This window comes from Microtus oregoni, unplaced genomic scaffold (assembly GCF_018167655.1).
Source record: "Microtus oregoni isolate MIOR12 unplaced genomic scaffold, Mior012 000100F_ref0000014, whole genome shotgun sequence".
NCBI lineage: Eukaryota > Metazoa > Chordata > Mammalia > Rodentia > Cricetidae > Microtus > Microtus oregoni.
The window spans coordinates 3,807,492-3,821,905 of NW_024544713.1; the positions used below are offsets into that span (position 1 = coordinate 3,807,492).

Below are 14,414 nucleotides of genomic sequence, written 5' to 3' on the forward strand. Positions count from 1 at the left end.
GTGTTTGCTCACTTAGGAATCCCATGAAAACACTAAACAGGAAGCCATGATATAGGCACAAAGTACCTGGTGCAGACCTGTGCAGGGCCTGTGAATTCTGCTGCAGTCTCTGTGAGTTCATAGGATCTTTGCTCACGTTGACTTAGAGGGACTTTTTCTCTTAGGGCCTCCTGCCAGGCTGAATCTTGTACTCTTTCCGCCCCCTTCCACGGGTTTACATTGGGAGAGACAGTGATATTAAGGACTATTTGAGGGCTATTATAGAAAACTAAAACAGTAGAAACCTCCTCAAATATATACATATGTGGTGGAGATTGAAATGACATCACCAAATAATGGGAGAGACAGAATCCCAACTGCCCATCTCTTATCACCAAAGGAAGTTCCAGTATTGGGGTTAGGTTACATCTAATAGAGTTGTTGGCCAAAGTGACCCCATGAAAATTCACAAACAACCCAGGCTGTTTCCAACAATATAGGTGCTCTCCACAAACTGACATCTTTGAGTAATCTTAACAAAGGTGAACACTTCCACAATCAAATCTTTAAAATTCATTGACTGATGGCTAAAGATGTTGAACATTTCTTAGTGTTCCTCAGCCATTTGAGACTTTTCTGTTGAGAATTCTCTGTAAAGATCTGTACCCCATTTTTAAAATGGATTATTTGTAATTTCATATCTGGTTCCTGGAGTTCTTTCTGTATTTCGACAACAGCACTCTGTAAGATGTGGACATATTGAAGATCTTTCCCCATTTGTAGGCTGCTGTTTTGTTCTATACATCAAAGATTGATAGTGTCCTTTGACTTACAGAGCTTTTCAGTTTCATTAGGTTCCGTTTTAACAGCTGATCCTAGTGTCTGCACTATTGGTGTTGTATTCATGAAGGAGTCTCCTGTGCCAATGCACTCAAGGCTACTTCCCCTATTTCTCTTCCATCAGGATCCATGTATCTGCATTCAGTTTGAGGTTTGGTCCACTTAGGCTTGAGATTTGTGCACAGTGATAGATATAGAGCTATTTTCATTCTTTCCCATGCACACATCTTGTTAGACCAGCAAAGTTTGTTGGAGATGCTTTTCCCTTGAATAATTTTGGCTTCTTTTTTAAAAATCCAGTGTCCACAGGTGTGTAGATTTAAACCTGGATAAATTTAGGTTCCATTGAACGACTGCCTGTTTCACGTGGGTTTTATTATTACCATAGCTCTGTGGTAAAGATTGAAATCAGGGATGTCGATAACTCCATAAGTTCTTGTTTTTTTCATGATGGTTTAAGTTGACCTGGGTTTTTTGTTTTTCTATGTATCATTGAATATTGTCCTTTCAAATTCTGTAAGAATTGTGTTGAGAGAATAATGGAGACACCATATATGATATAGATTTCTTTTGCTAAGATGGCCATTATACTATGTTAATCCTACCAGTCCATGAGCATGGGAGATTTTTAAACCTTCTGAAATCTTCTCCAACATATTTCATCAAAGATTTGAAGTTCTTGTCATACGTGTATTTCACTTGCTTGGTTAGAGTTACCCCAAAATATTTTATATTATTTCTGACTATTGCAAAGAGTCTTTTTTCATTGAGTTTTTTCTCAGCCCATTTAACTTTGTACATAGGAAGGTTAGTGGTTTTATGAGTTAATCTTGGATCAAGCCAGATCAGCTGTAGGAGGTACCTTTTTAAATTTTGGGGGAAGATTGTATAGAATATTTTATCATCTGCAAACAGTCATGTGTTACCTTTTTCCTTTCTAATTGTGTCCATTAGTTGTCTTATTCGTCTAGCTAGAACTTCAAGCAGTATATTGAATAGATACAGAGAGAGTGCACAGCTTTGCCTTGTTCCTGATTTTAATGGAGCTGTCTTGAGTTTCTCTCCATTTAATTGAATGTTGGCTATCGGCTAGCTGTATATTGCATTTATTATGGTTAGACATGTCACTTATATCCCTGATCTCTCCAAGACTTTTACCATGACAGGATGTTTGTAGCATGAATAATAAAAATCCAGAGACAGGTCTCTGGGCTCAACCCAAACACTGGAAAATCAAAGCAGCCAAGCCTCTAATGAAGTCTTAACCTCTACCAAGGCTGGACAAGCTCAGCCTGAACAGACTAAGCCTTTCCCTCCTTTCACTCTATATTCCCTCTAGTGGTGGGATTAAAGGCATGTGAATCACTCCTACCAGGATTAAAGGGGTAGGCCACCACCTCCTGGATTTGTTTCTGCTCTGATCTTTTGTAATTCAGGGTAGACTTGAACTCACAGAGATTCTTCTGCCTTTGTCTCCCAAATCCTTGGATTAAAGATGCATGCCACCAAAACCTGACCTCTTAATGATTTACTTTTGAACTTTTCAGACAAATTTTATTTATTAAAATGTAAATAAAATATCACTATAGGTGTTTAATTTCCTCAACTCTTTTCAAAATCTAATGAGATCATCATGTGTTTTTATTTTCTTCCAGTTTCTTTATAAGGTGGATGACATTGAAAGATTTTCCTATGCCCAATCATGCCTGCATTGCTGGGCTGAAGCCCACTTGATCATGGTGAATGATTCTTTGGATGTTTTATAGATTCTCTTTGCAAGCACTTTATTGAGTATTTTTGCATCTATGATCATGAAGAAGATTGGTAGAGTAATTCTCTTTTTGTTGAGACTTTGTGTGGTTTATGTATAATGGGTATAATGACCTCATAAAATGAATATGGAGATATTGCTTTTGTTTTTATTTTTGAAATAATTTGAGGAGTAATGGTGTTAGCTTTTCTTTAAAAATCTGATAGAATTCTGTGTTGAAATCACCAAGGGTAGCTGGCCCGGGTCTGAAAAAGCATGGAATAAAACCAGACTTGCTGAACATAGCAGACAATGAGGACTACTGAAAACTCAAGAACAAAGGCAATGGGTTTTTGATCCTACTGCACGTACTGGCTTTGTGGGAGCCTAGGCAGTTTGGATGCTCACCATACTAGACCCGGATGGAGGTGGGTGGTCCTTGGACTTCCCACAGGGCAGGGAACTCTGACTGCTCTTTGGGCTGATGAGGGAGGGGGACTTGATTGGGGAAGGGGGAGGGATATGGGAGGCAGTGGCGGGAAGGAGGCAGAAATATTTAATAAAGAAAGAAAGAAACCATCTGGACTTGGAACTTTTTAGTTGGTATACTTTTAAATGTTGCTTCTATTCCTTGAGGGTTATAGGTCTGTTTAAATTACTTATCTCATGTTGATGGAAAGTGGGTACATGGTTTACATAGATAAAATTGTCTATTTCTTTCAGATTTTCTATTTTGTGTAGGGAAATTTTGGAATAATGACCAATGATTCTTTCCCTTTCCTTAGTTTCTGTGATTATAACTCCATTTTGATTTTTGCTTTTGTTAATGTGGATATTCTCTCTGTGTCTTTTAGTTAGTATGAATAAGGATTTGGTTTTCTTGTTGATTTTCTCAAAGAACCAACTTTTGTTTAATTGATTCTTTACATTGCCTTCTTTTTTTCTATTCTGTTTATTTCAGCCCTGACTTGATTATTTCCTGCTGTCTACTCCTCTTGGGTGTGGCTGCTTCTTTTTGTTCTAGAATTTTCATGTGTACTATGAAGTCACTGGTATGAGAATTCTCTCATTTCTTTATGCAGGCACTTAGTGCTGGGAACTTTCCTCTCAGCACCACGTTCACTGTGCCCCATGAATTTGGGTAAGTTGTACATTCATTTACATTGAATTCTAGGAAGTCTTTCATTTCTCTCTTACTTCTTCATTGACTGGGTGGTTATTAAGTAGAAAACTGTTCAGTTTCTCTGAGTTTGTAGGTTTTATAATGTTTCTGTTGTTGTTGAAACCCAACTTTAATCCATGATGGTCTGATAGGTGACAGGGGTAACTTCAGATTTCCTTTATTGTTGAGACTTTCTTTGTGACCAAGTTTGAGGTCAATTTTGGAGAAGGCTCAATGAGGTGCTGAGAAGAAGGAATATATTTTTATGTTCGGGTGAAATGTTCTGTAGATATCCAGTAGGTGAATTTGAGTCATAACATCTGTTAGTTCCCTTTTTTTCTCTGTTTAGTTTCTGTCCTAAAGACCTGCCCACTGGTGAGAGTGGAGTGTTGAAGTTTCACACTATTCGATGTGTGATTTAAACTTTAGTAATGTTCTTTTGTAAAAGTGAAAGTCCTTTATTTGGAGCATATGTGTTCAGAATTGATCTGTCATTCCGGTCGACTTTTCCTTTAATGCATCTGAAATGTCTTTTACCATCTCCTTTAGTTAATTTTTCTTTGATGTCTATTTTGTGAGCTATTAGAATAGGTACACCCGCTTGCTTGTTAGGCTCATTTGATAGGAAAAGCTTTTCCCAACCCTTTATTCTGAGGCAACTTTTGATGTTGAGGGGGATTTCTGGAATGCAGGAAAAAGACCTGTCCTGATATCACATCCATATTTTAGCCAGTGTCTTCTTATCAACTAATTGAGTACACGGATGTGGAGAGATATTAATGACCACCGACTGTTTCTTCCTGTTCTTATACTGGTCATGAAGGTCATGGTGGAGTGTGTGTGTTGGTGTATGTGTGTATGTGTATGTAAGTGTGTGTGTTCGCATTCATGTATGTGTGTATGTGTGTGTGTGTGCGTGCATGTGTCCATATACTCCTTCTATGGATTTTGTCAGTGTGAGATTTTCTATTTCCTGTGTTTACATGGGTGACATCAACTTCCTTGGGTTGGAGTTTCTTTCAGCACCATCTGTAGGACTGGGTTTCTAGAAAGATACTTGTTTAAATTTGACTTTCTCAAGAAATGTTGTATTTGATCCATCGATGAAAGTTTTACTGGGTTTATTAGTCTGTGCTGGTATCGATAAGCACTTATTATCTGCAAGAATTCTGTCCAGACCATTCTGGCTTTTAACGTCTCCATTGAGTTGTCGGTGTGATTCTTATATATATATATGCCTTTATATTTTACTTTCTTTTTTTTCTCTTGCAGATTTTAATATTTTTTCCTTATTCTGCAACTTTAGTGTTTGTTTATTAGGTAGAGTGGGGACATTCTTTTCTGATTCATCCTTTTGTAGATTTGAAAGCTACTTGTATTTTTATAGACAAATCCTACATTAGGTCAGGAAAATTTTCTATGATTATGTAAAATGTATTCTCTGAGTTTTGGGGCTGGGATCATTCTCCTTCAATACCTATTATTCTTAGTGTTGGTCTTTTCATGATGTGAGATTTTCTGGATGTTTTCTGTTAGGAATTGTTTAGATTTAAGATTTTCTTTGAATGATGAATCCATTTCCTCTTTCTTGTCTTTATTCGCTGAGATTGTCTCTCCCATTTCTTGTATTCTGTTGGCGATGCTTACATCTGTGTTTCCTATTTGTTTACACAGATTTTCCATTTCCAGAGTCCCCAGGTTTGTGTTTTCTTTATTGTTTCTATTCCAATTTTCATGTCTTAAATAGTTTCTATCATCAGTTTGTATTTTTCTTGAATTTTTTGTCCTTTTGTAAGGGATTTGCTGATAACCTCTAATTTTGTGGTTGTCTTTTCCTTGGTTTATGTAAGAATGTCGTTCTTCTCTCCTTTAAGGGACTCAATCCTCATGACAAAGCTGGTTTTACGATTAATTTCTTGAAGTCAATGGACACCGCAAGTAGACAGCTGGCCCCAGAGAGCCCCGAGAGCACCACCGAGGCTGCTGACCTAGTCACCAATCCACCACTGGAGGAGACACAGCAGTCCCTGCAGACTGGAGTCACCACTACAGCAGCCATTACCAGTGAGGCGAAGACCCAGCAGCCAGCTGATGCCCCTGATGCCATCCTCAGGGCTGTAGATACCAAGCCTGGCTCTATGAGCAGCAGCGCAGGCAGTGACATCCCAGGCTGTCTCACACCAGCAGTGCCGGCCATCAGGGAGAAGAAGCAAATCGCAGGGAAGGTTTTGGGCATAGTTAAATGGTTCAATGTCAAGAAGGGTTACGGATTCATCAAGGTAAATGACACCAAAGAAGACATATTCGTCCACCAGTCTGCCATAAAGATGAATAACCCCAGGAAGTACCTTCGCAGGGTAAGAGACGGAGAGTCTGTGGAGTTTGATATTGTTGAAGGAGAAAAGGGTGCAATGGCGTTAAATGTTACAGGCCCCGGTGGAATAGAAATTCGAGGTGGTAAATATGCATCAGAGCATAACCAGTATAGATGCTATCGAGGTTGTAGTGGACCTCCACGTAATTCCCAGCAAAATTACCAGAATAGGAAGATTGGTGGACGGAAGGAGCAATCAGAATGCACTCATGAAGGCCAAGCTCAACAAGACCAGCAAAGACAAGTGATGGAGGGTGCTGGCCAACAAGGTACAAAAGGGAGAGGTGTACCAGTGAGACCGGATAAGTATCGCAATTACAGACCACAGTTCCGCAGGGGCCCACCTCGCCAAAGACAGCAAAGACAGGACAGCAATGGGCACTATGAGGAAAATCAAGGAGAGGAGACCCAAGGTCAGCAGCCACCTCGACGTCATAATCACTGCAACTTCAATCACCAACAAAGACGCCCAAAGAAGCCACAGAGTGGGAAAGAAATACCAAAGGCATGTGATCCACCCTATAAGAATCTGTCTGCAGCCAAGACCAAGCAAGGCGTGACTGAGTAAATGCCGGGTTACCATCTATACCATCACGTGGTCTGTAAATTCTAGAAGAAATGGAGATGAAATACCAAGAATAACGAATGAACATCAAGGGCTTTCTTTGGACAGTTGACCGGATACAATAGAAATATCAGCATTAACTATGTAGCATGTCTTACCTAACAAATGTGTTGTGTATTTTTAATTTGGTGTTTCAAAATACACCTTCAATGTTCTTTAAATTATGCCAACCAACTGCAAACACCTCTAAATAAAGGTCTTAAATACTAATTCCAAAAGATCAATTCTTGTGCTTAGGCTGTTTTGGAATATCAGGGCATGCTGTACTGGAATGGCTGGGCTCTGGTGGTGACATAGTGCCCTGGGCTTCTGGTGGGGTAGGGTGTTTCTACCTGGTTTTGAAGGAGTGGTCCGGATCTGTGGGTATAAGAGATTGAATGTCATTGGCCCCCATAATCTCATGGTGAGTGGCATTAATACAAGGGGTGGCATTGTTGGAGTGACTTTGGCCTTTTTTGAGGAAGTGAATGTTGTCACTGTCGGGTGGGCTTTGAGGTTTTCTATGCTCATGATACCACCCACTTTCTCCGTCAACTTATTGTTATCTGCAAGATGTAGGAGACTAAGTCACTGTCTCAGGGACAGGGCTACTCCAGAGTTTGCTGTCAAGATCAGATGTGGATGCACTTGGAGTTCATAGCTGAGAGAAGCTACTTCTAATCCTCACAGTGGAAAGCAGGGCCATAAGTCTGAGCTTTTCACTGCTAACAGTGAAGAAAAATCATATTCATAGAAAGTGAACAAATATGCAGGAAATATGACTCAGAATGTAAAAAAATACATTACAATGAACAGATATGTACAACTGAAGCCATCAGGATTCTGAAGTCTAATGCATTTTTAAAGGAAAATTCAGTAAGAAAATAAAGAAAAGAGGGTACTCCCTAACACTACCACTGAGGCAGGTGGAGAAGCCACTCCATAGAGAAACAACTCTAACCACCCAGGAGACAGGCTCTAGTTTATTCTGTACCCACATTTGAGTGACCTTAGACTTTGATCTCAAATTTGGTTTACCTTGAATTCCATGTTCCAACGTGGCCACTTGCTCATCATGTTTTTATAATACCAGAAGAAAGAATAGTGAAGAGCAAAGCCATTTTGTAATGCATTGGAAGAAATATGTCTAGTTATTGCAACAAAGTGGGGCAATCTGTGCTATGGGCCTGAGCTGCCATCTAGTGACACTGGAAGCCCCTAACTTGGTGCTATCCACTGGTTTGTTAGTACATTTCCAAGTCACTGGCCAGTCACAGGATGTGAGGTCACGCAGAGGGCTGGTCTGTGAATGTCTACCATGGAGGATAAAGATATCCCAAGACAAAATGTGGTTGAGCCGTGAGCTGCAGTGTCCCAAAATCTCCACTATCACAGAAATTATAATCAGTAGGTAGACGTGCAGAAGGTTCAGAGTAAGCTGCTGTTCTTCTAAGAATTTTTGTTCTCAGGAGAGAACTGATCCCGAGAGTCTCTACACTCCATTCTTGTTGCTGGGATACCATAATATTCAGATTTAATTTTTTTTGTTTTGTGAAACATGGTTTCACTGTGGACCTTTGAGCCTATCCTGAAACTCTCTCTGTGTATATCAGGCTAGCCTCAGACTCACAGAGATTCATCTGCCTCTGCCCCCCAATTGCTGGGAATAAATGCCTGGTCTACTACTGACTGGCTACATTCAGAACTATTCATTCTCCAGGTTGCAAACATGCCCCCATGCAGTGCCGATGTGAATGGCTGACCTGAGAGCAATGTGGATTGACTGGTGGTGGTGTGGATGCAAGTGTACTTAGGCAAACACTGAGGGATGCTGGGAAAAGAACCCTGGGGTCTCCAAGATGACACACAAGTGAAGCTGTTGGTCTCAAGGCCTTTTGCCACCAATGACAAGCTCAGGTTGATGGTAGAGACCCACATGGTATTAAGAAGGGAAACAACGACCAGGTGTTTTATTCTGACTTGTCCATGTTCACCATGAGAAGCCCGCAGGCATGAATATAGGCACACACACAGACACATAGATACACATGGTGACAAATATTTAAATAGATAAGTAATTGTAGTGTGTTTGAGGGGCTAGAGGAAACTTTATTTCACTCTGAGGTTATCTGACAAAGTTGGGAAATTGAATGAAAAGAGTTTGGGAGATTAAGCAGCATGAACACATACAGGTATTTTGTATTTGGCCCAGTGGAAAATCATCTGTCTTCCCACAGAGATGGCTACATAATTGTCTCTGTTCTGATGGATGTGCTCATTTCCAGGGGTATTGTAGTTATGAAATGGGTTTGTTTTATAATACTAGGTCCAATTTCATATTAGGTTCCCAACTTAACATTATTTATTATTTATTTATTCCATTAAAACATTTACACTTCCTTCCATACCCTTCCATATTCCACACTCCCTCTTCTTCCTCCCTCTCCCTCCTTAAGAAAAGGCAGGGAACCCTGCCCTGTGGGAAGTCCAAGGCCCTCCCCCCTACATCCAGGCCGAGGAAGCTTTGCATCCAAACAGACTTGGGTCCCTAAAAGCCAGTATATGCAGCAGAAACAAGTCCCAGTGCAATTATCAATGGGTTCTCAGTCAGCCCCCATTTTTAGCCACATTTAGAGAGTCCGGTTTTATTGCATGCTCTTTCATTCCTGGTCCAGCTGAATTTTGTGAGCTCCCATTAGAACAGGCACTGTCTCAGTGGGTAGACCAACCCCTCCCGGTCCTGACTTACTTGCTCATCTTCTCCCTCCTTCTACTCTTCAACTGGACCTTGGGAGCTCAGTCCATTGCTCTGATGAGGGTCTCTGACTCTATCTCCATCCATTGCCAGATGAAGATTCTATGGTGATATTCGAGATAATCATCAGTGTGATAGTGGGGCAAGGCCAGTTCAGGCACCCTCTGCTCTGCTGCCCAATGACCTATCTGGGGAAATTCCCGTGGACACCTGGGATCCCCTCTAGAGCCAAGTCTCTTGTCAACCCTAAAATGGATCCCTTAATGTAGATATCTTCTTCCCTGCTCCTATATCTGCCCTTCCTCCATCTCCACCCTTCCACTCCCCCAAGCTCTCTCCAGTCTTTCCTTTCTCCCTTCCCTCTCCCCCTCTCCCCTTCTTCCAAACCTACCCCCACCCTCCCTCACCCCCATGCTCCCAACTTTTGCCCAGCAATCTTATTTGCTTCCAATTTCCAGGAGGATCTATATATGTTTTTCTTGGGGTTCACCTTGTTATTTGGCTTCTCTAGGCTTGCAAACTATAGGCTTAATGTCCTTTATTTGTGACTAGAGTCCACTAATGAGTGAGTACATACCATATTCATCCTTTTGGGTCTTGGTTATCTTACTCAGAAGAGTGTTTTCTATTTCCAGACATTTACATGCAAAATTCAAGATGCAATTGTTTTTTACCGTTGAGTAGTACTCTAATGTGTATATACTCCACACTTTCTTCATCCATTCTTCCATTGAAGGGCATCTAGGTTGTTTCCAGGTTCTGGCTATTACAAAGAATGCTGCTATAAACAAAGTTGAACAAATGCTTTTGTAGTATGATTGGGCATCTCTTGGGTATATTCCCAAGAGTGGAATTGCTGGATCCTGAGGTAGGTTGACTCTCAGTTTCCCGAGAAACCACCACACTGATTTCCAAAGTGGTTGCACAAGTTTGCATTCCCACCAGCAATGAATGACTGTACCCCTTACTCCACATCCTTTCCAACACAGACTATCCTTGGTGTTTTTAAATTATTGTGACAGGTGTAAGATGGTATCTCAAATTTGTTTTTATTTGCATTTCCCTGGTCGCTAAAGAGGTTGAGCATGACCTTCAGTGTCATATAAATAAACTGAAAGAAAAACCATATTATCATTTCATTAGATGCTGAAAAAGCATTTGACAGATTCAACACCCCTTTATGATAAAGGTCTTAGAGAGGTAAGGGATACAAGGATCATATCTAAATATAATAAAAGCAACATACAGCAAACTAACTGCTAATATCAAATTAAATGTAGAGAAACTCAAAGCCATTCCACTAAAATCAGGAACAAGACAAGGCTGTCCACTCTCAAAATATCTCTTCAACATAGTGCTTGAAGTTTTAGCAATAACAATAAGACAACATAAAGACATCAAGGGGATTTGAATCGAAAAGGAAGAAGTCAAACTTTCGTTTTTTGCAGATGGTATGTTTGTATGCATCGGTGACCCCAATAACTCTACCAGAGAACTCCTACAGCTGATAAACACCTTTAGTGATGTGGCAGGATACAAGATCAACTCAAAAAAGTAAGTTGACCTATACACAAAAAAGAGAGAAACAGAGAGGGAAATTAGAGAAACTTCACCTTTCATGATAGCCACAAATAGCATAAAGTATCTTGGGGTTACAGTAACCAAGAAAGTGAAAGATCTATGTGACAAAATCTTTAGGACTTTGAAGAAAGAAATTGAAGAGGACACCAGAAAATGGAAGGATCTCCCATGCTCTTGGATGGGTAGGATCAACATAGTAAAAATGGCAGTTCTACCATAGGCAATCTATAAATTCAATGCAATCCCTCTCAAAATCCCCAAAAAATTCTTCACAGACCATGAGAGAACAAAAATCAACTTTTATGGAAAAACAAAAAACCCGGGATAGCCAAAATAATCTTATACAATGAAGGAACATCCAAAACCAACTTAACATTTTTAATTTTGCCTTGTAGGTTTTGCTTCATGGATCCCAATCTCACTCATATCCCCATCCCTTCTACCCCATCCCCATCCCCGCTACCCTTACTAACTCCCCCAACAAAAAAAGGAAAACAAAAATTACAATAAGAGAAACGAGGAAGAAAGGAATTAAAAAACTCATCGCAGCTGCTGTAGTGACTCAGGGAGTCACACTGTAAACCTTTAGTCCATATGCACTTGCTAGTGTTCAGGACAATGAGTCATTGGTCTGGTCCCAGGCTTCTGGTTTTTGCTACACCATAGACATCAGCTCTCCCTAGGGCTCAGGGAGTCACACTGTAAAACTTTAGTCCATATGCACTTGCTAGTGTTCAGGACAATGAGTCATTGGTCTGGTCCCAGGCCTCTGGTTTTTGCTATACCATAGACATCAGCTCTCCCTAGGGCTCCTGTTGTTGTCACGATGATTCTGTAACTTTGGGTCTTCAGGGCTGGCCATTTCACATGCTCCAGTAGATCCCAGAAGTGGTGGATGATGGGATGGGCCTACACTTAGCCACGTTTTGGTGTCTGGGTAGTTGCTGGGTTGGTCACCCTGCCAGGTCTCTCTCAACCTCAAAACAAGTGTGAGCTTTCCAGCAACACCCCAGCTAGCTCACCTGTGCAGTGAGCAGCAAGGGTTGATGTTGTTTCTCCTGCACTTCTGTGCTCTGGGCCAGCTCATTGAAACCTATACCACCAGGGCTAGCATGCCCAAACCTATACCACAAGGGCCAGCACTATTATGATGCTCAGGCGGTGTGTATGGTCCACTCTGCAGGCTGCTACAGCTGGTGAGAGGCAGGGATAACTCCAGCTCTCTGGGTCTTCTGACCACATGGACAGCTCCTCCACCTTCCATAGGCGTTGAGGTGTGCTGAGGGGGCTTCTGTCCCTTGCTCATGACACTGTGTGTTAGATGAAGTGCTGGGACCGGATCACTCACCCTTACATTCTCAGAGTTTGCTCACCTGTCCCCACAGCAACATGGTCAGCTCTACTGTTTTTCCCAGGAGAGGGCAGGGCCTACTCTCCCTAGTGCTGCATTTGTTGAGGGCCTGGATCAGCTCTGGTTTCCTGCAGATGGCAAGGAATGAGGGGGCATTTATTTCATTGTGATGATATCTTGTTTGTACTCTAACAAATATAGCTTGCTTAAAGATCAGAGGGTGGCATTAGGCACTGGTTAGCCATAGAGGACAGGCAAGGGTGGCAGACGCCTTTAAACCCAGCACATTTGAATAGGAAGGAAGAAGATCAGGAGTTCAAAACCACCCTGGATTATATGAGGTTGATCCAATCTAAGTAAATGAAAAAAGAGCCAGGTGGTGGAAATTCATGCCCTTAATCCCTGCACTGTGAAGGTGGAGACAGTAATATAAGGCAGGAGGAGACAGGACATTCAGACTGAGGAATTGTCCAGGAAGGGGGGGCTGTCTATGGCTCTTAGTCTCTCTAATATGGCAACATGGTCCCCAATATCTGACACCAGGTTTTTATTATTAAGACCAATTAAAATTCACACTATAAGAAAGGGCATCTTTTTTTGGTAGGGAGGTTTTTGATAACAGCTTCTAATTCTTCGCAACTAACAGGTCTGTTTAGATTGTTCACCTGGTCCTGGTTTAACTTTGGTATATGGTATTTATCTAAAAAAGTGTCCATTTCTTTTACATTTTCCAGTGGCATACAGGCTTTTATAGTAAGATCTAATGATTCTCTGAATTTCCTCTGTGTCTGTGGTTATGTCCCCCTTTTCATTTCTGATCTTATTAATTTGCGTATTCTCTCTCTGCCGTTTGATTAGTTTCGATAGGGGTTTATCAATCTTGTTGATTTTCTCCAGGAACCAGCTTTATGTTTCATTGATTCTTTGCATTGTTTTCTGTGTTTCTATTTTGTTGATTTCAGCCCTCAGTTTGATTATTTCCAGTCTTCTACTCCTCCTAGGTGAGTGCTTCTTTTTTTTTCAAGAGCTTTCAGGTGGGCTGTTAAGTCTCCAATGTGAGCTCTCTCGGTTTTCTTTAAGTGGGCACTTAGTGCTATGAACTTTCCTCTTAGGACTGCTTTCATAGTGTCCCATAAGTTCGAGTATGTTGTTTGTTTATTTTCATTGAATTCAAGGAAGACTTTAATTTCTTTCTTTATTTCTTCCTTAATCCAGGTATGGTTCGGTAGTTGACTGTTTAGTTTCCATGAGTTTGTAGACTTTCTGGGGGTAGCATTGTTGAATTCTAACTTTAATCCATGGTGATCTGATAAGACACAGGTGGTTACTAATATTTTTTTGTAACTGTGTAAGTTAGCTTTGTTACCGAGTATGTGGTCAATTTTCGAGAAGGTTCCATGAGCTGCAGAGAAGAAGGTATATTCTTTCCTCTTTGGTTGGAATGCTCTATAGATGTCTGTTAAGTCCATTTGCTTCATTACCTCCATTAATACTCTAATTTCGCTGTTAGGTTTCTGTCTGATTGACCTGTCCATTGGTGAGAGAGGAGTGTTGAAGTCTCCTACTATTAGTGTGTGCGGTTTGATGGCTGCCTTGAGTTTTAGTAATGTTTCTTTTACGTACGTGGGTGCTTTTATATTAGGGGCATAGATATTCAGGATTGAGACTTTATCCTGATGAATTGTTCCTGTTATGAGTATAAAATGTCCCTCTCCAGGGTAGAGACAATCTTTTTGTTTTGTAACATTTCTTGTGATCTTTGAGCATGGCATTCATGAGTACCTTATTTTCATGACGCCAATCCCAACCCCTACTTCAATGCTCATGGTGGCCTCCCTCTCACTCTCAAACCTTCTACAAGAACGACATGACATATACATACATTTGATTGATCAAAATGGACCCAAGTGGATATAGACAACAGACACAGATCAGTGGCTAGCACGGAGCTGTAAAAAAAATTCAACGTTGAAAGGCGGAGCATCAGATAGGATAACCTGAGTTCCACCAGACCATGA

The 14,414-nt window shown here is 40.9% G+C and overlaps 1 protein-coding gene across 1 annotated transcript; it reads left to right on the forward strand.

Annotated features, from left to right (window-relative positions):
* The first annotated feature begins 5,656 nt into the window (after positions 1-5,656).
* Positions 5,657-6,673, forward strand: LOC121443129 (Y-box-binding protein 1-like). The gene has a single exon (XM_041644808.1). The coding sequence runs from the start codon at positions 5,657-5,659 to the stop codon at positions 6,671-6,673; it is 1,017 nt and encodes a 338-aa protein (XP_041500742.1).
* Positions 6,674-14,414: the final 7,741 nt, after the last annotated feature.